Below are 25606 nucleotides of genomic sequence, written 5' to 3' on the forward strand. Positions count from 1 at the left end.
CAATAAAGTCTTATCTTAACTTATTTTATCTTATAGATACTGTATTTTTATGGCCTACATTTCCCAGAGTGGACAGCATAGCGGTGTAGTTTCAGTACTGCACATCTGTAGGCATCTGAGTTATTTCAAGTGCTGTATGCAGCTTGTGTGTTTCCTGCATCCTTAATGCAGGATTAAGCACTTAATAAAGATGAGTACATTATTTCATTTAGTACATAATGACTTTACATTGTTAGTGTGTGCCGCCACATTGATTTTTAGGAGATCTCCCAAACTGGAGACATCAGTCTTTAGCCACAGTTATCTCACTGATCAGATTTTCTTTCTTTATCTTCAGAAAGCATTTTGAAGAGGTCAGTGTTTCCCCTTGGCTTCAGTATGTTTAAAGTGAGAAAAAAGACATGAGGAAATGAACTGTTTAAAATGAAAAAATGACCAGGGTAAGAGGAGTATATCAACACTTTGGAAGACCTTAATCTGAAATTCACAGGACAAAATCACAATTCCTTGACTTTGTTAAAGATGTGAGAGGTTTATGGTCATCACTGACATGAGTAGAAGTTGTAGAGGGATGGTAGATCAGCTGAAGATGAACATGAATGGATTAAGTGTGTAATTAACCCCAAGGTAAATCATGTCAAAACAGAAAGGGTGATATTGCCTAAAACATAAGGTTAAATAAAGCTGTACATCAATGTGATACACTTTATGTAACAGTTTATGTAATCTCACAAGTTTTAATAAATTAGAACTTTAGCTTCTTATTTTTCATTTGCTTATGGTTCAGTTGGTGTTTTGTAACAAACCATTTTGTGCAGCGGTGGTAATAATGTAGATGCAAATTTTATTATCAACCTAGAAGGAGCTTCACTCTATACCAAGCAGTATCAGAAAAAGCTCCAGCTTGATTGGTTTTGTTGTTTTTAACAATTGTTTTCAGCTTTGTCTCTGCATGCATTAAGGTTTAATTAGACTGGTATTAGATTGGACAGATGTTACAATTACAACAGAACCCTAAATTGTATATCTGTTAAAAAAATTAACTACAAAAATACAACTTCATAAACCTTTAATTCCATTTTCATTTGGAAAAATGAGAAAACCAAACATAACAGAAACAGTTTGTATTTGGAGGAACAGGAAATAACTGTTAACATCACTAAACATACAGCACATATGGCTGATAATTCAGTATTGTTACAGGATATTTTATTGGCTTGCAAACCATTTAAGCACCATCAGCTTATTTGTATCTCCTACATTTACAAAAAAGTTGTTGTAGAAAGCTACTGGAATGGATTTAAACCAGTAAGTAAACTGTAAGTAAAGGCATTATCTGTACATAGTTGGACAAAACAGTAATAAAGACTGTTACAGTGAGGCAACACAACGTCCAGAGTGCATTCATTTTTATTGATAAGAACAAGGCTGTCCTTAATTATTTTTTTTTAATTGTCCTTACATTTGGTAAGTAAGGGGTTTCATGTACTTCCTGTGAGACACATAAGCCTGTCAACAGCTCCTATGCAGCTTCACTGGGCTGAACAGCCCATGGAAGAGGGTGCTAACTACTCCCTTATGTACAAGACTTCACAAATGCTTGATATTAAATAGTGTTGTTCTGATTGACAGCAGAGACAAAAATGGCATCTATCCTAGAACGCGTTTATTTGTCATATATACACATACAGGTGTACAGTACAACGGAATTCTTTCTTCGCATATCCCAGCTTATTTGGAAGCAGCCATTGTACACTGCCCCCGGAGCACAGAAGGTTAATGGCCTTGCTCAAGGGCCAAACAGTGGCAGCATGGCAGAGCTGGAATTTGAACTCTCAACCTTTCAATGGACAGCCCAAATCTCTACCCACTAGGCTACCACTGTTATCATACTTTGATAACAGAGCTTAATTTTTCTCTTCTGGACGTCCAGCCACGGATGACTATAAATTCGACAAGGCTTAAATCTTCTAACGCTAGTGCCCCTGCTAAGAGGCATTTAGTTATTCAGACACAAAAGGTGATTTAGATCCCACATACCATGTTTAAATAGCATGAAAATGTATTTATGATTAAAACAACCGGTAAAAGTTGTGCAAAACGTAGCCAGTGCTCACTGTGAACTAAAGTGAATGAAGAAGTCATGTCCAAAAAGTGCAGTAAAAATGAATCACCAATACAATAACCCCTGGTAAAAAGAATGGAACCAGCTTGATGTAGCATACTTCATTTCACATTTTACAGTATTAATTAAGACTTTTTATTGACAATTCCATAAACTGTTGCATAACAATTACTTTCTTAACCGCTTATCCAATTGGGGTCTTGGGGGGTGGTTTGGGTGCTGGAGCCTATCCTAGCTTTTCAATGGGTGCAAGGCAAACAGTAACACCCTGGACTGGGTGCCAGTCCATCGCAGGGCAGACACACACACACACACACCTATTCACCTATAGGGCAATTAAGTGTCTTCAATTAACTTGACAGCATGTTTTTGGAGTGTGGGAGGAAACCCACTCGGGAGACGGGGAGAACATGCAAACTCTGCACAGAATGGACCCGGTCCACCCCGCCTGGGGATCAAACTCAGGACCTTCTTGCTGTGAGGCAAAAGTGCTACACACCGAGCCATCGTGCCACCCTGCTCAATAATTAGTGGTTCCATATTTTTTGATCTGAAAAAAAGATCTGGATATGCCATAAATTACAATTATTTTATTCACTTACTTGATACAAAGTAAAGGAGTTTCCTAGTGTTGTGATTCCATGATTTTTTGCAGGGGTTAAATCCCAGTTGTATCTTATTTCATTTTCCGCTCTTATCAACCCCATTATCCTGGTTGGAGTTGGATGGGTCCGATTCCCCCAGAAAACAAGGTGCCAGTCCATTGCAGGGTTTCAACCTAAACCACCCCATTACCAACCAAAAATAGCCAATCATGTCTTTGTAAACCCCTGGCTTGCTGCGGCACCTGAGCACCCAGTTGTACCTTATTGTCTCCCTGAACTGAAATGTTCCCTTATTTCGCAATGCAGAGCTTATGATCAAGTGAATTCCAGGATAAACATAAAACGTTTTAAAGTCCTGAAGCAGTACAGTACATATTAAAACATTGTGTCACTATCAGTGGAGTGAGGTCTGATAAACTGCATTATATTCTAACTATTTTATCAACATGCTACACCAACACATACTATAAATTACTATTCCACAAATATCCAAATCCCACTTCATCTGTACTCAGGTTTAAGTTTCCAGATGCCCTCTTGGCCAGGGAGTCTGTGAAAGTTGCAGATGTTCCTGAGCAGTTCTCTAAAAACAGGAGTCTGCGCTGAGGTCAGTCTGCTGGAGAAATACTCCAGGATCTCATGAGTGCTGGCCTGGCCATCCACGTGAGCCTGAAAAGCCACAAAGTTCCTTAAATCCACAAGCAGCTCATCGTGTTCAGTGTGTGGAGCAAGCGGAGCTGAGGGCTGTCCTTCTTGCTCAGCTTCGTCCTGTTCTTCATCTTGCCCTTGAGGTAGGCTAACATGATTTCTCATCCTCATTCTGGCCAGCAGCGAGGACGAGGAAAGGGAGGTCGAAAGCGATTCTTCCTCCACTCCTTCTCCACTGAAGTGAGCAGCTGATCCGGGTTTTACTTTGCCTGATCGTTTGATGAACTTAGCATCCTAAATCAACACACGACACGTTTGATTAGCCAAAGGTTAACAGCTGTTTGTATTTTTATAGAACGCGTGTGTAATTATTGTATTTTACCTTGCACTTCTCTGCTGGTTTTTGTTTTGGGCCTGATGATTGGTTGAGTATTGGGTTTTTCTTCTGTCCAAAACGTTTTCTAAAATAAAAGCAGAGTTTAAGGAACATATGTAAATATCTATGCTTTTAAAGATTTCTGCCATACTTGTCTGCATGATAGTGAGCTGTTTCTTCAATTCCTCACCTAATACTGTCGTAAAATGTGAATCATTTCAATAACCAGGGATCATAATGTGCTACGTCATCCTCACTGTGAGTATTGTTTCCTCCGTTACATATACACCGATCAGCCATAACATTAAAACCACCTCCTTGTTTCTACACTCACTGTCCATTTAATCAGCGCCACTTACCATATGTAGAAGCAATTTGTAGTTCTACAATTACTGACTGTAGTCCATCTGTTTCTCTACATACTTTTTTTAGCCTGCTTTCACCCTGTTCTTCAATGGTCAGGACCCCCACAGGACCACCACAGAGCAGGTATTATTTGGGTGGTGGATCATTCTCAGCACTGCAGTGACACTGACGTGGTGGTGGTGTGTTAGTGTGTGTTGTGCTGGTATGAGTGGATCAGACACAGCAGTGCTGCTGGAGATTTTAAATACCGTGTCCACTCACTGTCCACTCTATTAGACACTCCTACCTAGTTGGTCCACCTTGTAGATGTACAGTCAGAGACGATCGCTCATCTATTGCTGCTGTTTGAGTTGGTCATCTTCTAGACTTTCATCAGTGGTCACAGGACGCTGCCCACAGGGCACTGTTGGCTGGATATGTTTTTGGTTGGTGGACTATTCCCAGTCCAGCAGTGACAGTGAGGTGTTTAAAAACTCCATCAGCGCTGCTGTGTCTTATCCACTCATACCAGCACAACACACACGAACACACCACCACCATGTCAGTGTCACTGCAGTGCTGAGAATGATCCACCACCTAAATAATACCTGCTCTGTGGTGGTCCTGTGGGGGTCCTGACCATTGAAGAACGATGTGAAAGCAGGCTAAAAAAGTATGTAGAGAAACAGATGGACTAGTCAGTAATGTAGAACTACAAAGTGCTTCTATATGGTAAGTGGAGCTGATAAAATGGACAGTGAGTGTAGAAACAAGGAGGTGGTTTTAATGTTATGGATGATATGTGTATATACTGTAGTTATATAGAAGGTTGTTTGGACCATACCCAAATCTAAATAATTGCCAATATATGTTCAACACGGCTGCTTAAAAAATGCTAGGACACAATAACATACACTGGGGGCGGCCTGGTGGCTAAGTGGGTAGCACTGTCGCCTCACAGCAAAAAGGTTCTGGGTTCGATCCCCAGGTGGGACGGTCCGGGTCCTTTCTGTGTGGAGTTTGCATGTTCTCCCTGTGTCTGCGTGGGTTTACTCTGGGAGCTCTGGTTTCCTCCCACAGTCCAAAGACATGCAAGTAAGGTGAATTGGAGACACAAAATTGTCCATGACTGTGTTCGATATAAACTTGTGAAGTGATGAATCTTGTGTAACGAGTAACTACCAGTTCTGTCGTGGATGTAACCAAAGTGTAAAACATGACGTTAAAAATCCAAATAAACAAACATATACACTGGGGTCGCCAGATACTGTCCAAAATAACATGACTCAAACCTTGACCAGGATAGCGCAGTTAATAAAAATGAAATAAACAAAACAATACATGTACATTCTTTAACTGCCAATTTAATTCTTCAATACATTCTTTAGCCATGGAATGAATCGCTGTGTATGACTGTGTATTAGCTTACCTGGCTGGGGCTGGTGCGGCTGCTGTGGATCCTCTGGCGAAAGGCAATCTGCATCGTTGTCTGGACACTTTCAAAGCTTTAAGTGCATCTTTAGCTACCCGGTTGGCCTCAGCCTCCACCAGGACATAGTCTGGGTTTGATGCCTCCATGATGGTGTCATGTTTCATCACACTGTGAATCCCAGACTTCTTGAAGAGTTTGGCAAGTACATAGTCATCACTTTGCCGCTCTCCCTTGCTGTGCTCCTGATCCTCACTCTCCTCTTTCTTAAATGGCCTCTTTTTTACTAGGTGGGACACACGATGGCCCTCAAACCGAGCGTCTTTGCTATGCTTGTGTTTTTTATGCTTGTGTTTATGCTCTTTTGAGGGAGAACTTGCTGTGTCTGTTGTGTCACAATGCTTCTTTTTCTCTCTGTGTTTCTGAGGAGTGCCAGCATTAAAAAGTTCCTGCTGGTGACCGTTTGTTAATAAACCATCAGCCGGGGGTGATGTGGAATTTAAGTCATTTTTCGTGTTGAAGATATTGTTGGGCAGGCCATTTGACATCTTCTTTTTTCCATCACACAGTGAAGTTGATAAGGATTTGTCTGGCTTTGAGATTATCGGTTTTGGAGAATGGTTTGACTGAGAAGGACGTGGCATTGTGGGTCTCTTTGGAATCTGTACATCTGAACCAGTGCCTAAATGGAGCAAAATCAGAAACATATTTTATTATTTAATGCGTACACTAAGGTAATTTTTTTTGTGTTGGTTGATTTACAACACCAAATCACTAAGCAGAATTTACATTGCGATCCAGTGTGATCCAACAATAATACAGAAGTGCTTCTTGTGGCTCAGATCAATTCATCAATTTTACGCCATTTATTAGCATATAAATACCTGCAAATATTGCACTGGTCTCGGTTCCCTGAGAGCCATCAGGACTGCTAAGTGTAAAAAGCTCGTAAATGTCGTTGGACTTGAAAAACCGCCGCTGCTTTGGATCTTTGAGTACTCGATTGGTGAGAAACTGCTTGAAGATTTGTCTATGGAATTGGGACAGCAAAAGCATCCATGAAGTGTTAGTAATTTCTTACTTTTTCTTAGTAAATACACACCAGACCCACATTTTAGAAGATTTGTAATGACCTAACTCATATTAGCTTACTCACTTTTAAATAAAAAAAATAAATAAACTCATAATTAAGCTGGAAATGAGTGATATAATAATAATAACCAATCGTTTGATGATCTCTGAAAATAACCACTGCCTTATTGTGTACAATCACAGTTGGGTCCAATTTACAGATATGTTTAGAAATGTAATAAATGTACAATCCATTTACTGCTAATTAAATCTCCTGCAGACAATAGCATTATGTAACAAAAATGCTTTATTCTCAATTACTATATAAAAACAAGCAGAACAATTAGAAATGATAATTCAAATCCCTTAGCCCAGTACAAACAATAACGTTCGAAGTGTTCTAATTTGAACTTTTTGACAACCCTGCATCAGTAAGAACTAACCTGTGGTAAATCTTTTCTTCAATGGTCCCGGCGGTAAGCAGCCTGTAAACAGTGACTTGCTGTTTCTGTCCTATTCTCCAAGCCCGTTCACGTGCCTACAAACCACAAACAAGAGCTGTTTACAAATCTACTTTTAGCACTTCAACTGAAAGCATTAGATAACCACTGTATCCCAAAGCAAAATAAATCTTAATGCTCTTATTGAAACATAATAAAGGTTAAATTTGAACAAACCTGTGTGTCTGTGCTAGGGTTCCAGTCTGGATCGTAAATGATCACTCTGTTCGCGCCTGTCAGATTGATACCTAGTCCTCCCACTTTTGTCGTCAGAAGAAAAATGAATATATCCTTGTTCTGTCAAAAAGAATATTTATTTTTTACCATTGATGACAACATAACCCTGCATTTATGCTACCAGCAATTATTTTCTTTAAATTGCCTAACGTAGTGGTGATGCCTTATATGCAAATAGTATTGGGTATTACAAATCATAGAAGGAACACATATGTGCACCCATATCACATTCAGAATCAGAATACAGATTATAAAAACATTCACAAGTCGATGATGATGGATATGAGCAATCAATAAACTTCTTTACCTCATTGTACTTGGCTATGAGTGGCTGTCTGGAAGCAATAGCGGTGGTGCCATCCATTTTAAAATAGGAGTATCCATTTTCCCTTACAAACACCTCAAGGATCTCCAGCATCTGTGTGTGTGGGAGAAATGGTTTCAGACAGAGCATTGAGAGCAGGATTAGTGCTAATAGGATTATGGGAGATTAATATTACATGTACAGAAGTAACAACTGTGTGGGTTTTAGGTTCTCTCTGAAGCCAAATCTCATTTCTATTGAACAAAGACAGCTGGGTCCTGACAGACACCCTACAATGCAATAAGGGCTCATAATGAATTCTGTTAGAGGGGAAAATGACATAATAACTTTATTGGTGCTTTGGAGGCCTCTTCTTGAGAAACGGCAAGTACATCTTATCCATCAATACACAGGCTTTGTTCACGTTTCTTTACTTATGACAAGCATATAGAGGCTGAGGATAAATAAATGCTATTGAAAATGTGAGTTTATTACCGCATTGTAAATTGTAAGAGATACTGTACTTTCTGTCATGTCTTTCTGTCATGCTTTTTTTTTCTCTGTTGGAATCATCACTATATATTCCATGGCTCACAGTTTCCAATGAGTCTGAGATTTTTTATATGCGAAAATCAAAATTCAATTATTAAAGATATTGACTTGCTGAGGAGAATAAAGTAAATAAAATAAATAACATTTATCTTGTAAAAATCTGTAATCTCTCTGACTCTTTTAGTCTCTTTTGTTGTACTTGAAAGACTGACCTGTCTGGATTGAGTGAAGAGCAAGACTCTGTGTCCCTGTTTGAACCACAACCTTAGTAGAGACTCCACCACTATAAGCTTGCCCGAACGTTTCCAGTAGCCAAAATGCTCCTCCTCTGTAAGATCCTCTTCAGATAAGCCCTTTAGCAAACGTGGCCCACCACTGAATAGGTCTGGATGGTTACAGATCTTTCTTAAGGCTATTAAGCCAGAGAAGACCTACACAAAAGAAAAAAAGAGGTTACCTAAATATTTACGTAAACAATAAAAAAAGAAAATGGATTTGCGCTGCCAGACTCTCCTCACAGAGGCCTTAATAAATTTCATTGATTTAATAAGGGTCATTGTGCAGGGTAAAGTAAAAAGAAGTCTCTTACTTCGGAGGGTTCGATGAATCTTGCATTATATATGTGGGTTAATGGACTATGGTGACCACAACAAGCGGGTTTGTAAACTGCACTAAACTCACACAGCTTGTCTGCGCTTACAATTAGAGCTGGTTTATTTTGGAAAAAATGACCTCACTGTGTAAATATTAAAGCATTTGTAGTCTGTGTGTCATACATAGTCAAAGGTTTGGACAACCATGACCAAATCTCTTGTTTTGTTGATTTTTTTAAAAGTGAACATATGTTAAGGCATTTGAATTGAACTTTAACAATTAAGATTTGCTTAATAAATTTTGCACATTGAAAGTAATAATACATGATTAAATAGAAAATATCCATAAATTGGCAAAACATGAAACCGGCATAATATAGTCACATTCATTGCTTACTCCAATGACCACTATTGCTTATAATAATAATAATAATAATAATAATAATAATAATAATAAGTGAGACTAATTTAGCGCCTTTCACAAATCCAGAGTGCTTACCAGAGCATCAAATCAAGCATACAGGCATCAATTATATAACAATCTTGATAACATTGTGAGTTTAAGCATGGCGCTGTCATAGGATGCCACCATTCTTCACATTTCTGTCTTGCTATTGCTGCCCTGGTTAAGTCTAAGTTGATGTGTTAATGTGAATTAGAAAAATCTAGGAGCAAAAACTCAGCCAAAAAGAGTGCTAAAATTTGTAAAACAATGAAGGTTTTACAAGAATGATACTGACAAGTGCAAATGGACTGGGAATCATGACAGGGCATAGAAGGATGGAACACGGTGCTAAACACGCCTCAACTTTTTTGGAGTATGTTGGTATCATATTCTAAATGTTTTTCTATGTACAAACTACAATCATCAGTGAAAACATTGTTAATCTTTTATTTAACTTAAGTAAAATATAGATTCAAAAGAATTAACAAACCACATATTCTTCCTTTAATTGCGCTTTACAAAATGCTTTTTTTAAATACATTTTTCCTCCCGATTTAGCGCATCCAATTTTGGCCAATTAGTATCTGCTGCCGATGGCAACACCGAGCCTCAAACCCGGGAGTTCAGAAACTTGGTTCTGGTGCGTCAGCAGAATATCCCGCTGCGCCACCTGGGCTTTACAAAATGTTTTCACTTTTCTGAAACTGGCGTTTGTAAGGTAACGGTGAATCAATGTAGTACTGGGACAAAAGAGCTGGGACAGACAGAGAGCTATGCAGAGGTATTTCTGCGTAGAATTAAGGTATGACTTTCTCCTTCTGTAAGAGAGACTCAGGTTGCATTTCTCAATGTAGTGGCGGAATGTGTAATGTGACAACAGTTTTTTTAAGAACTCCCATGCCCATTTGTTTATTTATCACAGAGGCATGTTTCTCATGCAATGCTGTCTAATGGCTCGAGGTTCATTCAACAGTGATTTCCAGCCTAGTCCTACATGACCACAATATTGTGTATGGTAGGTGGTAAACTACCTAAATAAAAAAATAAAAAAGTTGTGCTTTCAAAGTCTGAGCTGAGGGTGCATCCTCTTTTCATACAAATATATTTTACATTCACCTGTTACCAATTCACCTGCTTGAAGCAGAATGTTTCAAAATGCTTTATGTTCAATATTCGATAAACTTTTTACTCTTATTTTTCCCCATCCCAGCTATTTCTGAAAGTGCTGCAAATATGAAATTTAAAATTAATCTACAGTTAAAAGTTCTTAGTGAAATAAAAATAATGAACAATTGTTTTTATTACATTTTACAAGAAGTCCCAGCGTTCCTTGAAATTGGGTTTGTAGATACATAAACATTATTAGTAAATAGATACCTGGTTTATCAAACAACATTGTATTATTAAAACAGACATAGAAATGTTTAGTAGTAAAATTGCATCTCATCTTATGTTTACATTTCCTCTGCATTGTGTAAAAATAATTGTAATTAATGTAAAGAAAAAACTACAATGAATTACCTGCATATCTCCATTCAAAATCTGATAGACTTCTTTGGAATCCAGAAAGTTCTGATAGACTTGGCGCTGCTCTTCAGTTAATCTACAAAACAGCACCTAAAAATAAATAAAAAAATTATTTAGTATACAGTATTTAGTTGCTAGCATTTTACAGGTGGTCAGTTGTCTGAAAGTCTCATTTCCAACTGTTGCTCATCAGTTTGAGTTTAGATACTACATCACCCGCACACAAGTAAAACACTACTGTATGCAAACCTGCTCGCTTTTGTCAGGCAATGAGAGATTGGCCTTTACATCAGCCTTCATTCTCCTTAGCAGGTATGGATTGATGGTATCACGCAAAACACAGGCACACTTATACGATGTCTGGACCTGTAGAGACAAACAGAGCAAAAATATATACAGTGTATCACAAAAGTGAGTACACCCCTCACATTTCTGCAGATATTTAAGTATATCTTTTCATGGGACAACACTGACAAAATGACACTTTGACACAATGAAAAGTAGTCTGTGTGCAGCTTATATAACAGTGTAAATTTATTTTTCCCTCAAAATAACTCAATATACAGCCATTAATGTCTAAACCACCGGCAACAAAAGTGAGTACACCCCTAAGAGACTACACCCCTAAATGTCCAAATTGAGCACTGCTTGTCATTTTCCCTCCAAAATGTCATGTGATTTGTTAGTGTTACTAGGTCTCAGGTGTGCATAGGGAGCAGGTGTGTTCAATTTAGTAGTACAGCTCTCACACTCTCTCATACTGGTCACTGAAAGTTCCAACATGGCACCTCATGGCAAAGAACTCTCTGAGGATCTTGCGCTACATGAAGATGGCCAAGGCTACAAGAAGATTGCCAACACCCTGAAACTGAGCTGCAGCACAGCGGCCAAGATCATCCAGCGTTTCAAAAGAGCAGGGTCCACTCAGAACAGACCTCGCGTTGGTCGTCCAAAGAAGCTGAGTGCACGTGCTCAGCGTCACATCCAACTGCTGTCTTTGAAAGATAGGCGCAGGAGTGCTGTCAGCATTGCTGCAGAGATTGAAAAGGTGGGGGGTCAGCCTGTCAGTGCTCAGACCATACGCCGCACACTACATCAAATTGGTCTGCATGGCTGTCACCCCAGAAGGAAGCCTCTTCTGAGGTCTCTACACAAGAAAGCCCGCAAACAGTTTGCTGAAGACATGTCAACAAAGGACATGGATTACTGGAACCATGTCCTATGGTCTGATGAGACCAAGATTAATTTGTTTGGTTCAGATGGTCTCAAGCATGTGTGGCGGCAATCAGGTGAGGAGTACAAAGATAAGTGTGTCATGCCTACAGTCAAGCATGGTGGTGGGAATGCCATGGTCTGGGGCTGCATGAGTGCAGCAGGTGTTGGGGAGTTACATTTCATTGAGGGACACATGAACTCCAATATGTACCGTGAAATACTGAAGCAGAGCATGATCCCCTCCCTCCGGAAACTGGGTCGCAGGGCAGTGTTCCAGCATGATAATGACCCCAAACACACCTCTAAGACGACCACTGCTTTATTGAAGAGGCTGAGGGTAAAGGTGATGGACTGGCCAAGCATGTCTCCAGACCTAAACCCAATAGAACATCTTTGGGGCATCCTCAAGCGGAAGGTGGAGGAGCGCAAAGTCTCGAATATCCGCCAGCTCCGTGATGTCGTCATGGAGGGGTGGAAAAGCATTCCAGTGGCAACCTGTGAAGCTCTGGTAAACTCCATGCCCAGGAGAGTTAAGGCAGTTCTGGGAAATAATGGTGGCCAAACAAAATATTGACACTTCAGGAACTTTCACTAAGGGGTGTACTCACTTCTGTTGCCGGTGGTTTAGACATTAATGGCTGTATATTGAGTTATTTTGAGGGAAGAATAAATTTACACTGTTATATAAGCTGCACACAGACTACTTTTCATTGTGTCAAAGTGTCATTTTGTCAGTGTTGTCCCATGAAAAGATATACTTAAATATCTGCAGAAATGTGAGGGGTGTACTCACTTTTGTGATACACTGTATATATGAACACCTCTTAGCATTATTGTAATACCAGTTAAAAGTATGGTAATGTGTTAACTGTCACAAGCACAAATGACAGGCAGATAACCAGTTCAACTGCAAGTTTAACTGAAAATCAATTCCGAAGTCTCTTCTAAAACAATCAAAATTTAGTAAATAATGGCAAACAAGTGCAGACTTTATGAAGCGCTAGCAGGACTGTGTGTCCTGAGGCATGTCAGCAGCAGCCTGCTCTTCTCTTCCTTTCAGCAGATTGACACATTAAAGATTCATAAGAGTGCTGCTGGACTCCAGAGGGGGCCCACACGCTTTTATCAATAATGTTCTCCTGATCCAGTGTTAGGCCAAATGCCATTTAGCAGTAATTTAAAGGGATCCGCAGATCAAAAGGAAGCCAGCAGTCGGCCCACAACACTGGAGGGCACACAATAATCCTGGATTAGAGCCCACTCGAGAAAACAAAAGAGAGCACCACCGAGAGAGGAGAAGAAAGGGAGAGAGGGGAGGACAGTGCGATTAGCTGAATGAGAGCAAGTGTAGGGTGGGATAGCATATGCTACAGTAATGGAGCTTATGGAAAATGCTCCAGGCATCATGTACAACTCTCGTTGATGATTAACTCAGTAGAAATATCAGTCCTGACACAGCATCATTTTGTCCACATAAAATGTTGAATGAGGAATAACTATGTGAAAGTATATATGTCTTTAAGTTTTGTTGAATATCTCAATGAAAATAAGTTCCTATCATAAATGAATGACAATAAAATTTTATTTTTTAATTCCTGTCTACCCAAAATAAATTACATACCGCTCTCAAATATTAATTAATATTTACTATTGGCAAAATGAGCTTCATGTAAAATGGTGGGAGCCGTCAAAGAAGCTGCTCCATGTTCAGAATTGTGTCCCTCTGCATAGCCTTGTTTAAACAGCATTTGGGGCATGTCAATTTGTCAACATAGTTGGGGTTAGCAGATGGGGTTAGAGAACTCAGTTGTGTGTGGCCTGTCAAGCTTTCTTGACTTACAGTCACCTGCGCCTCATGAGCATGGATTCACTTCAGGTGGAAGGTGTTCTACACATCACAGCTTCTCTCTGTATTCTTTGCCAGCTCCTTGGTTTAACACATGCATTTCTCTAAAGCAGTGTCCAGTCTGTTTTTTCTCTTCTGGGAGAGCGAATGTCTGGTTTAGCCCTTTTCCTGAGGTGAATTTACCCGTAATTCCACGGTTATGTGCAGGGGTATGCAAACAATATGGTAAGCAATCAGCTTCCTATCTTCTGAGAGCTGTTCTTGTTGCGAATGGCCAAAGTAGCCTTGCATATAGCAAAATCCAGCTCTAATTTCTGTGCTATCTCTGAATGTAATACATAATGTGTATTAATAAATAAATGATAAAAGTTTTCATTAACTTTTAAAAAAGCTGAGAAACGGTGTCCAGAAAACCTAAGTAACTTTTAAATGATCACAGTCAGAATACGATGTACGAATTTTTTATGCACACATCCTAAACCTTTAAGAGCATTTAAAAGGCTTTCTGCCTTTTGTATTTTAATTGACTATGCTGTCCTTTTTTAAAGAAACATAAAGTATTAAAAATCAACAGATCATCACAACCTCAGCTGCTGAGAAGTCTTATATAATTCCTTAACTGAAATTAAGTATGTTGTGAGTAAACTAAAATCATTCTATGTTCTATTAAAATATGTTCATATTTCGATTATGTATAAATAATATGCTCAGAAAGGCAGTAGTGCAATAATGCAGCTCAGATAAAGCAGTTGTACTTTTTAACTCTTTTGATTAAGGCTCGTCACCTACTAGAGCCAAAAGAGTAAAAAAAAAATGAAACCGTACCACAAAGACAGAAAAGGTGGATAAAACATCTGTGCTTAACAAACTACAGCAAGCAAATCAGTGCTTTATAAAATGAAAATCTATACTCAACACAGCATTTCATCCCCTTGGTAGAATGGCGTGTCTGATCTTAGACTTACCTGCACTGGAGAGGCATTGGAATACCCTCCCATGGTTATGGGTACTGAGAACTGTTCCATAAAGACAGGAAGAGTGCCCAATTTACCAGGGAAGACAAAGTCAAAAAGGGACCACAGCTCTTTCAGGTTATTCTGCATGGGTGAGCCGGAGAGGATGAAACGATGAGGGGTCCGAAACTAAAGCAAAGAGGAAAAAATTACTTTTAAAACCAAATTGTAGAAACGTCAGGTACATTCAAGATAAATAGATGTAAAATACAGTATGTGTATTTATAGTAATTTTTCAATAACTAATATTTCAGACTTTGTTGCTATAGACCTAAACCCTTATTAGCTTAAGAAACATCCGGAATACAGCAGTACCTTGAAACTCGGCGTCAATTGGTTCTAGGACTGGTGTTGAGTTTTAAAGGCGTTGAGTTTCAAGTTATTTTTTCCCATAAGGATGTATGGGAAAACTGTTAATGCGTTTCATGGTCCCGCTGAACTGCATATATTTTAGGCTTATGTAAAATAATGGGGTTGTTTTTGACACTTACACACTGAAAATAACACAAATATAATATAAAAAAACACTCAAATACAACTGAAAAACAGTTAAAATCAATATAAAAATTAGGGCTGTCAAACGATTAAAATTTTTTAATCGCGATTAATCTCAGAATTTCATATAGTTAATCGCGATTAATCGCATTAAAAAAAATCTGTGTAAATGTTATAGAAAACAAGGATTTTTAAGTGAAATGTTACAATTAAAATGGTGAACACATTTTATGCTAAATGTACTTATGTTAAAAACTGCTGGGACAAGAGAAAACTGTAAGGGAGTTTTATTCACTCACATACTAGGCAGTAAATGTCAGATTGTAGGTTAGAATTTCTCCATCAGCAAACATTGTAGATCAGCGGTGCTTTAGGTGGGATAAGGCGTAGTTATTGTATCAGACTTGTCTGTGGTTGTATCGTGACGATGGTTTGATGGACGTTTCTACACGAAGTGAGTGTGTTTTGACCCTTTGTGGCTTCCATAGTTCATGAACTAACGTGCTCGACTCAGCTTTCCGGTATTTGGTACAGAAGAAGAAGTTAATTAAGTGTAATAAAGTGTTCTGCTCCCGACAACTTGTGAATATAGCGTGTATTTATTTCTTTATTATGCAAGTGCATCACTACCACGATCGGTTACATTATGTTAACAAACCGCAAATGAAAAACGGTGGCAAGTCCGACATTAAAACGTTTGTTCTACCAGTCAAGTGTCAACATGAACTAGAATTTGCGTTAATGGCACTAATTTTTATAATCGCGTTAAATTGAGGTCGCGTTAATGCGTTATTATCGCGTTAACTTCGACAGCCCTAATAAAAATACAATAATAATAAAACCTGCACTTTACCTTTACTTCTTTATTATTTCCTTACGCTTCTTCATTGATTTTTAACTGTTTTCAATTGTATTTCAGTGTTGTTATATAGACTTACTGTACTAAAACAACGAGCGAGGAATTTCAGTAGTGGAGAGAACATATGAGCAGTAATAATTAAGGTAAGTTTTGAGTTACAAGGTACCACTGTTTAACACTTCACTGGTTCGGGACATCATCGAACACTGAGCTACTATCAGGATAGACCCATGGAGCATGATCTAGCACTCTGTTTATGGAGCCTACATTACACATCTGCTAATATTTACTACAAAGAACATTGTACAACAATTTCGTATATTACATCTCATCTGACAATATTTACTGCAATGACAAAGTTTTTTGTTATATTACATACTACATTTTTATTCTATTTATTTAATTACATAGTGTTGTACAACATTACTTGTGTACTTAATACTTTTGTACTTTAATACTTTTTGCTTTAATGTACACTATATTGCCAAAAGTATTCACTCACCCACCCAAATCATTGAATTCAGGTGTTACAATCTCTTCCATGGCCACAGGTGTATAAAACCAAGCACCTGCATGCAGACTGCTTCTGCAAACATTGGTAAAAGAATGGGTAGCTCTCAGGAGCTCAGTGAATTCCAACGTGGTACCGTGATAGGATGCAACCTGTGCAACAAGTCCAGTCATGGAATTTCCTCGCTACTAAATATTCCACAGTCAACTGTAAGTGGTATTATAACAAAGTGGAAGCGACTGGCAAACGACAGCAACTCAGCCACGAAGTGGTAGGCTACGTAAAATGACAGAGCGGGGTCAGCGGATGCTGAGGCGCATAGTGCGCAGAGGTCGCCAACTTTCTGCAGAGTCAATAGCTACTGACCTCCAAATTCAAGTGTCCTTCAGATTAGCTCAAGAACAGTGCGTAGAGAGGTTCATGGAATGGGTTTCCATGGTCAAGCAGCTGCATCCAAGCCTTACATCACCAAGCGCAATGCAAAGCGCTGGATGCAGTGGTGTAAAGCACGCCGCCACTGGACTCTAGAGCAGTGGAGACGTGTTCTCTGGATTGACGAATCACGCTTTTCTGTCTGGCTATCCGATGGACGAGTCTGGGTTTGGCGGTTGCGTGTGAAGGCAGACGAGCGAATACTTTTGGCAATATAGTGTATCTTGAGCTGCTGTAATAACTGACTTTCCCTATGGGATTAATAAAGTGACCTACCTACCTACCTACCTACCTCCCTCCCTCCCTCCCTCCCTCCCTCCCTCCCTCCCTCCCTCCCTCCCTCCCTCCCTCCCTCCCTCCCTCCCTCCATCCATCTATCTATCTGATTCTAAGATGATTTCAAACAAGAACTGAGACTTGAATCCCATGAAAAGAAAAGTAAGGACCAAGTCACCTGCTTGCATGCAACAGTGACACCAGCATTGGGGTTCCTGATCTTGTGGCCCTCATCTAGGATGACGTAATGCCAGTCATATTTCTGAATGTAATCCTGCATGATGCGCACATATGAATATGATGTGATGAGGATACCATGGCAATCAACAATCTCCGGGATAAGTCTCTCCTGCAAAACATGACAAAACCTTTCTGTTAATGGCTCTGCTTAGAAAACTACAGTTGCAAATACCTTAGGGAAACAGTGCAAGTCACCTGCATTAGGTTCTATTTTTTTTCATAAAAAGTCCTGTCCATCTCCATGCTTTACACCAAAAGCCTCAAGTGAATTCCAATTAAATGCGCAGCTACCATGTAACCTCTTGATTTTCCCCTTCTTCAGTTTGTAGCCAATTAATAAGGTACATCTGTTCTGAGGCTGTGTTAGGCTGAGCATGAAAACTCTGTCATTAGGCACAAACGCAGCACAACTAACCCCCCACCCCTTCTACAAAAAACCCCAACCCTTCTAAAGAAAAACTCCTGAGACCAATCCTCCTCCTAGAGGGCAAAGCATGGATTGCCAGGCAACAGCCCCCATTAATCACTGTGTCAGGCAGGCAGAGGGGGAGAGCAGAGAGGAGCACTCGGAGTAAACACTTCACAGCAGCCCTATAGCAGTTTCAGATACCTTAGCTTTAATTAATTTAACATTTCCTTGGAGCCAAATCTACTCCACACTAGGATCTGCTTACGGGAGGAAAAAATATTGTGCTGGCATAAATACGGCAGATCAAAGCTGCGCTGCTCAATCTCTATCTAGTTGTCATGTAAGGTCTTAGTGTGAGAAAGTTTGTTTTTTACTAGCTTACTTCTGCTTGGGAGACTGACATTTTGAAATATTATGAGGCTGTCAATTTTCTGTCAAGCCCATCGCAATGTACGAAATCCAAGCAGGATAGACATCAAGAGGCTAACTGTTATATGACTGGCTTATTGTGTTATAGGATTTTAATCCAATTTCTGCATTTTTCCTTTTTTCTACCTTTCTAGTCATATCCATTTACCCAGTTGGATCTCCTCCACTGCTGCAGACCCCTACCCTCAATGAAAAGGGCTGTGCTTACAACATTCCCCCTCTGACATGTGTGCTGTAGCCAACTGCTTCTGTACACCTGCACAATATGGGTTCACACAGGGGTCAGTATCGCGTATGCACTATCGAGTCACGCACTGGTCTCCATTAATTCCAGTCTCTGTGCAGGTGCCATAGACCAGCCAGCGGAGGCCTCAACTGTAGCAGCATTGAGGAATCCCCTTAGCCCACCCACTCTCAGACATCGCCAATCATGCCTGTGTAGGGGGGCAGCTGGTGAGAGCTATAAATCTCAGTGGTGATGGGCTAGCATGTTAGAACGACGCACTGCCTGAGCACCTGTAATCATGCTATGTTAATGAATTAAACAAATAACAGATCACAAGACAAGACTTTGTGCACAATAAAACCATAACATAAGACTTTCGACCTTTAAAACTGTCGACCACAGGTGCTCTTCAAAATCCATTAAATTCCTGACAATGTTGTACTTCTCATGTACATTATAAGGGTTTAGTAAAAAATACACACCTTTTTGTTTGTAAAAGAACCAGTATCATGGAGAACAGCAACACGAAACGGCGGCCACCAGGTATGGAACTCCTTTACCCATTGATGCATGACTGTGGCTGGGCAGACAATGACTGTGGGTCCCAAGCCAGCATACCTGTACAAATGATCAATTATTTTACAATATTACCACACTGATTTAGTAAAGACAGTGAGGACCAGATAATAACCCTGATTACTAAATCCAGAAGGCTACTAGTTTACGTCACATCAACCATAACAGTAACATAGCAACATTTTTATATAATCACTTTTCATATCACTTCTATGAACAGGGAATATATTAAAAAAAGGCATTATTTCAGTCCCCCTTTAACACAGGACCTGGGTCACATTCATATATCTTCAATATCCACTTAATCTGAAAGGGGTCAGAGTTGGTCTGAAGCCTAACAGAAAATATTGGGCACAAGTCAGAAATACACAGTGAACGTGGAGCCAATCTGTCGCAGGACATTCATTCACTTACATCTAAGGCCAAGTTAGAGTAACCAATAGACACACTGGCATAATTTGGGGGAATCTGAAACACCTTAGGGAAACCCAAACACCAGGCAGAAACCCTTGACATGTGAGGAACATGTCAGGAACAAGTCTGTAGGTTTTGTGATGCTCAGCCTGTGTCCCATTAAAATGGAAGAAAGAAGTTCATCCTGAGATCAGAACAGGATTGCAGATGAGAGGACCTGCATGTTTAAACTAAATGAGCAGGTCATGAACTCTGAGCTAAGCTAGGCCGATGTAATGCTCTGTTTTGCGTGTTCGCCAGTGGAGATGAATCGACAAAATGCACTAAATGGCTCCAGGAGCATTACAGCATATGATAGGATATTCCGGACTGTGGCAGCCATTGATATTGAGCCATAATTGAGTTTGCAAACAATCAATTTGCGGATGGGCGACGCCAGACATAGTAGTATTGACCAGGAAGGGGGCCCCCCACCCTGAGCAAACACAGCGCTGAAAAACAAAAAGGCACTGCCTTAAACATAATTAATTATGTGTTTCATGTTTAATTTCCCTCCCTTCCCCCTCCCCTACAGCTTCTCTCGTTTCACGTCCTTGTTCTTCCTTCGATGTCGCCACTAAGAGAATTAGAGGGATATCATAATTGAAACGTCTTTAATAATTCACGCCAAACCTCTCTCCACCAGCAATCCAGCTGCTGAAATATTCATTGCAATCAAGACTTTCAGTCTGGAGGGATGGGGTGGGAGTGGGCGTGGTAATGCGTTTCTGAGCATTTTTCTGCATTTTCTTTGAAGATAAAACAAGAAAAAGGATATAAGGTTAAATAACAGTGTTTCCCCTATATAGTTCATCCTTCCATGGACTTTTAAGTACTTTGATGGCCCGATCCCCCACCACAGCAAAATATATGTATTCAAACAATCTACCCCCACACACACTTACACACCCCACACACAATTCATTTATTAGTCTGTTTTGTGCCGTTGAGTCATATCAATATCTAGAACTACAGACCAATATACATACCAGATCTCACACCACCTACCATTTTTCATATCTCTGAAAAACACTTGCAATGTTACCTTATTTATTAAAAGACTGTAATTATCTCCTACACATGGCAGGAAGAAATAAGTATTAAGTAAAAAAACTTATATTAAAAGTCCATTATATAACATATAGCATCACACTATAAGCTTTACAAACATCCGACTCCAAAACCATGAGCATTTATAAAAAAGAGCATCCTCACCCACCTTAGTCACTATAACAGCCTCCACTCCTCTGGGTAAGGATGGCTTTTTATAGAATTTTGGAGTATGTCTGTGGGAATTTGTGCCTATTTGGTCAAAAGAGCATTTTTGACATCAAACACTAATGTTGGACAAAAGTCTAGCTTGCAATCAATGGTCCAATTCATATCAATGTTTCAATGAGGTTGAGGTCAGAGCTCTGTGTAGGCTTTGTACATGGAAGCCCAGTCATACTAAAACAGAGAAGGGTTTTCCCCTAAATGTTGCCACCAAGTTTAAAGTATATCATAGATTTTAGGTTTGTCCACATACTTTTGGCCATATAGTGTATGTGTGTGAGACCATACGGACAGTAAAGAGTTTTGGCCATGAGAGGTCTCTTGCCTGTAATTGGAGCCGCGCGTCTTCAGCTTGCTGTAGCTCAAGCCTGCCAGAAAGGCTATTACTTGGATGGTCTTGCCAAGGCCCATCTCATCTCCCAGAATGCCTCCTGCCTGCTGGCAGTGCAGTTCCCACATCCACCTGACACCTGTCTGCTGATACCTGGACAACAAAAAGCAGGCATGTAGAACAAAAAGCCAGAGCAGCACAACACAAACACCACACCTGATCAATTAATCATAGGGCCATTATCTCTATTGATTCTAAATAAATGGCCTGTAAGTGTTGCTCAATTGATGTGTTGTAAAGCATGACACAATGGAGTGGCTTCCTGTTGTAAGCCTAGAACCCTAAACATGTACAGCAGTAAATCCATTCAGCAGAGATCCTGCTTCCCTTGGAGCTTTCACATAATTCCCATGAATAAATAAATAATTTAAATACAAATGTTTAGCATGCCGATGAAAAGCTGATGTCAGATGGTATTAAAAAAAAGTAGTCAGCACATTGGCCCAATGACCTGACACCTTTTTGAGGTCAAAGTCCATTATTTTATTTTGAAAGGACTGAATAAATGCATGACAAATTCCACAATACCTCCTTTATGTGTTCATATTCAAAATGCATCTAAATAAAAATGTATATGGTCCAATCACTAGTGGTGATCGGTTAGGGCAGTGGTGAAATACACTATCCCACCACCAGAGAATTGGGTTTGAATCTCAGGTGTGCTAGTAGCCGGCCAAACTTATACACAGATTGGCTATGTCTGGTGGGAATAGCTGAAGCCCTGCAATGGATTGGTGTCCATTCTTGCCCTCCACCAGTATTTCCTGGTGACACCAGACCTGTCGCAACCCAGACCAGGATAAAGCGGTCGATGAAAATGGATGAAAAACTCAAGTTGGTAAATCAAAATTGTCTTAAAACAGCAATAGAGACATTTCATTTTAAGTATGTTTTCTTACAAAGTAAGAGCAGACTGTTGCATTAAAAAAGGATATTTAATGCATTACCCCCCATTTTTCTTCCCAATCTATTCATATCCAATTACCCAATCAGATTTTGCCTTTACTGTGGCATACCTCCACTACTGACCTAGAAGGGCCATTGACACATGCCCCCTCCGACATGTGCAGTAGCCGGCTGCTTTTTTCACCTGCACCATTTAGATTTGTATTGAGATCTGTATCGCACACGGAGAGCCACGCACCTATCTCTATTATCCACTGTCTTTGTGCAGGCGCACAGGACCACCCAGCAGAGGTCATAGTTTCAGCATTTGAGAATGAGAACTCCTTCCGGCCCTTTCTTCCTCGAACAAGCTATCATTGTCCGTGTAGGCAGTCAATAGCAGAGCTGAGATTCAAACTTGCAAGCTCAAAATGTCAGCACTGGTGGGCAACCGTGTTTACAGCTCTGCCACCCAAGCATTAATTTTAAAATAAATATTTTAATTACTGTATTTGTTTTTTGGATGGTAGAATCAAGGGTTATATCAGTTATATTAAGTAAAAAAGGAACCTTTTGTCATCGATCTATGTAAAGAATAAATTATTAATGTAAGTTCTATAAATACTTTATTATAAGCATAACATATCGTTTCCTTACTTGAAAAGTTTCTTCCAGAGAAAGCCTGGCATCTTAAATCCTTCATCAAACTCGGCGTCACTGTCTTCCGACTCGTCCTCCCCTGCTTGTCTCTTCTGCTCTTTCTCTTGAAGTCTCTGCCTCTTCCAATTCCTGTAGGAGAACAGGCCCAAACCATTACTGACAATGGCTCTCGTTTTGATTGGACATAATGTCCAATCTAGGTTTTGATTAGTCAAAATGAGTCTGCCATGACCCAAACTATTGTACTACTTGTGTTCTTAATTGGACTCAGCAACCACTGTTTATTTAGGCCCCTCTGGGAGCTGTGTATAGACAGGCAATCACGGTCCCAGGCCTCTAGTTTTAATTTCTCAGGTTAAAAGAAAGAAAGAGAGCAAGAAACAGAGAGCAAGAGACATGAGCACTTTCTTAGTTAGCTCCCTCGCCATCATTCTTGCAGGCTAGCTTTAATTGAACCACTTTTGGCTGCAGGGATACGGCAGTTAGTGGCAGTGTCATCATGGAAGCAAATTAAGATTGATACAGACAATTAGGAGTTTGAGCTCCCCAAGAAAGGTGTGAAAAAAAGGGGGAAAAATCTATCTTCATTTGGTTTTAGCCCTGTCAATCCATTCCCTTTATCTGGGGCTTCCGAGACTGCACTTGTAATTAAGTCAAGACTAAGCATTGCTTCAGTTAATTATGTTTTTTTAAACTACCTTTTCACTCCACACTGTAATACCAGAGGCTTCCGAAAATGTGTGGCTGCATTCACATCCAAATCACTCTGCAAATGTGTGCAAAAGGGAGACTATGCCAACTCAATTTCCTTAGTATAAATCATGCATTGTTAATGTTGACAGACTGTACAAAACCTATTTTAACATTAGCATGTAGTTTTATATTGTGGAACAAATACATGCATATTCTAATGAGAGGACTGTGAATGGAATTAATTTAGTCAAGAAATGACAGCCAGAGTCTTCAATGGATTATGTCTTCCAGCACTCATAATAGGCAAATATGGTCACGTGAATCATTAACTTAACAATTTTGTGTAAGAAAAGTTACCATGAAATGTCCCAGAATGCCCTAATCTGAACCAAAAGAACAATGTTAGGGCCAGTAAAGACCAATACTTTATTGGATCAGTAAACCTGAACCTGACCTTTTTTGGTCCGTTAAGGTGATTCACTTTCCACTGGTAATTCATTATACACACCTGTATCCACTGGTAATTCATTACACACACCTGTATCCACTGGTGATTCATTACACACACCTGTATCCACTGGTAATTCATTACACACACCTGTATCCACTGGTAATTCATTACACACACCTGTATCCACTGGTAATTCATTACACACACCTGTATCTACTGGTAATTCATTACACACACCTGTATCCACTGGTAATTCATTACACACACCTGTATCCACTGGTGATTCATTACACACACACCTGTATCCACTGGTAATTCATTACACACACCTGTATCCACTGGTGATTCATTACACACACCTGTATCCACTGGTAATTCATTACACACACCTGTATCCACTGGTAATTCATTACACACACCTGTATCCACTGGTAATTCATTACACACACACCTGTATCCACTGGTAATTCATTACACACACCTGTATCCACTGGTAATTCATTACACACACCTGTATCCACTGGTAATTCATTACACACACCTGTATCCACTGGTAATTCATTACACACACCTGTATCCACTGGTAGCGCACTACACACACCTGTTTCCACTGGTAACGCATTACACACACCTGTTTCCACTGTTAACACATCACACTCCTGTTTCCACTGGTAGCGCACTACACACACCTGTTTCCACTGGTAGCGCACTACACACACCTGTCTCCACTTGTAACACATTATACACACCTGTATTCACTGGTAATTCATTACACACACCTGTTTCCACTGGTAACGCATCACACACACCTGTTTCCACTGGTAACGCATCACACACACCTGTTTCCACTGGCAACATAGTTTGGGCTTCTAGCAGGCATGTAGCTGTATCTGCAGCAGCATGTTTTAACATGACTTGTATATGATAAAGTACCTAAAATATTTTTTAAGACTTTAAACAACAAACAGACTAAAAACAGTTTTTACCCCAGGGCCATATGGGAACTGAACACTTCCAAACTACACACTGACAACTGACTACACAAGTGAGCTGAACAATCACAACACAGGTAACTGGACTTCTTTAAAAACACAGCACAATGTTCCATTCTACTCAGTCCATATTTATACTTATTATGACTGCACTATCATTTCTAAAGTGTGCAATATATTCAGTGCAATATCTTCTTAGCTACTCAGGGCATGTGCATTACCCCACTGCTACCTCACAGTGGTTTTTCAACCATTGTCTATTGTCTTTTTTATAATTATAGTTTCAGTATTTATTCTTTATATTTAAGATTTTTTAGGCATTGTGTATATGTATATACTTCTTGTTCTTATGTTTACTGATTGTATGTGTAAGCGCCGTTGGATTGCTGCTCAATTTCGTTGTACACTGTGCAATGACAATAAAGGCATCTTATCTTAATACACATTTTATATCTTGAGTATGTGGATATCTGTCCAATAAATTGTGGGAGTTTATTTATAGATTACTTACTTATACATTTC

The 25606-nt window shown here is 39.7% G+C and overlaps 1 protein-coding gene across 1 annotated transcript in view; it reads right to left on the reverse strand.

Moving 5' to 3' along the window:
* Positions 1 to 1394: 1394 nt before the first annotated feature.
* ercc6 (excision repair cross-complementation group 6) overlaps positions 1395 to 25606 on the reverse strand; it is a 30560-nt gene continuing 6348 nt past the window's right edge. The window contains exons 6-20 of the mRNA XM_062996170.1: positions 22946 to 23077; positions 21338 to 21496; positions 19191 to 19326; positions 17583 to 17753; positions 14784 to 14960; positions 11007 to 11123; positions 10752 to 10847; positions 8405 to 8623; positions 7644 to 7754; positions 7277 to 7396; positions 7043 to 7137; positions 6413 to 6558; positions 5529 to 6210; positions 3761 to 3839; positions 1395 to 3672 (exon numbers count right to left, since the gene is read on the reverse strand). Of these exons, the coding sequence (XP_062852240.1) occupies positions 3232 to 3672; positions 3761 to 3839; positions 5529 to 6210; positions 6413 to 6558; positions 7043 to 7137; positions 7277 to 7396; positions 7644 to 7754; positions 8405 to 8623; positions 10752 to 10847; positions 11007 to 11123; positions 14784 to 14960; positions 17583 to 17753; positions 19191 to 19326; positions 21338 to 21496; positions 22946 to 23077 (2881 nt within the window). The 3' untranslated portion in view covers positions 1395 to 3231. The remainder of the gene's footprint in view (positions 3673 to 3760; positions 3840 to 5528; positions 6211 to 6412; positions 6559 to 7042; positions 7138 to 7276; positions 7397 to 7643; positions 7755 to 8404; positions 8624 to 10751; positions 10848 to 11006; positions 11124 to 14783; positions 14961 to 17582; positions 17754 to 19190; positions 19327 to 21337; positions 21497 to 22945; positions 23078 to 25606) is intronic.

The sequence above is a fragment of the Trichomycterus rosablanca genome, chromosome 5 (assembly GCF_030014385.1).
Source record: "Trichomycterus rosablanca isolate fTriRos1 chromosome 5, fTriRos1.hap1, whole genome shotgun sequence".
NCBI classification, from domain to species: domain Eukaryota; kingdom Metazoa; phylum Chordata; class Actinopteri; order Siluriformes; family Trichomycteridae; genus Trichomycterus; species Trichomycterus rosablanca.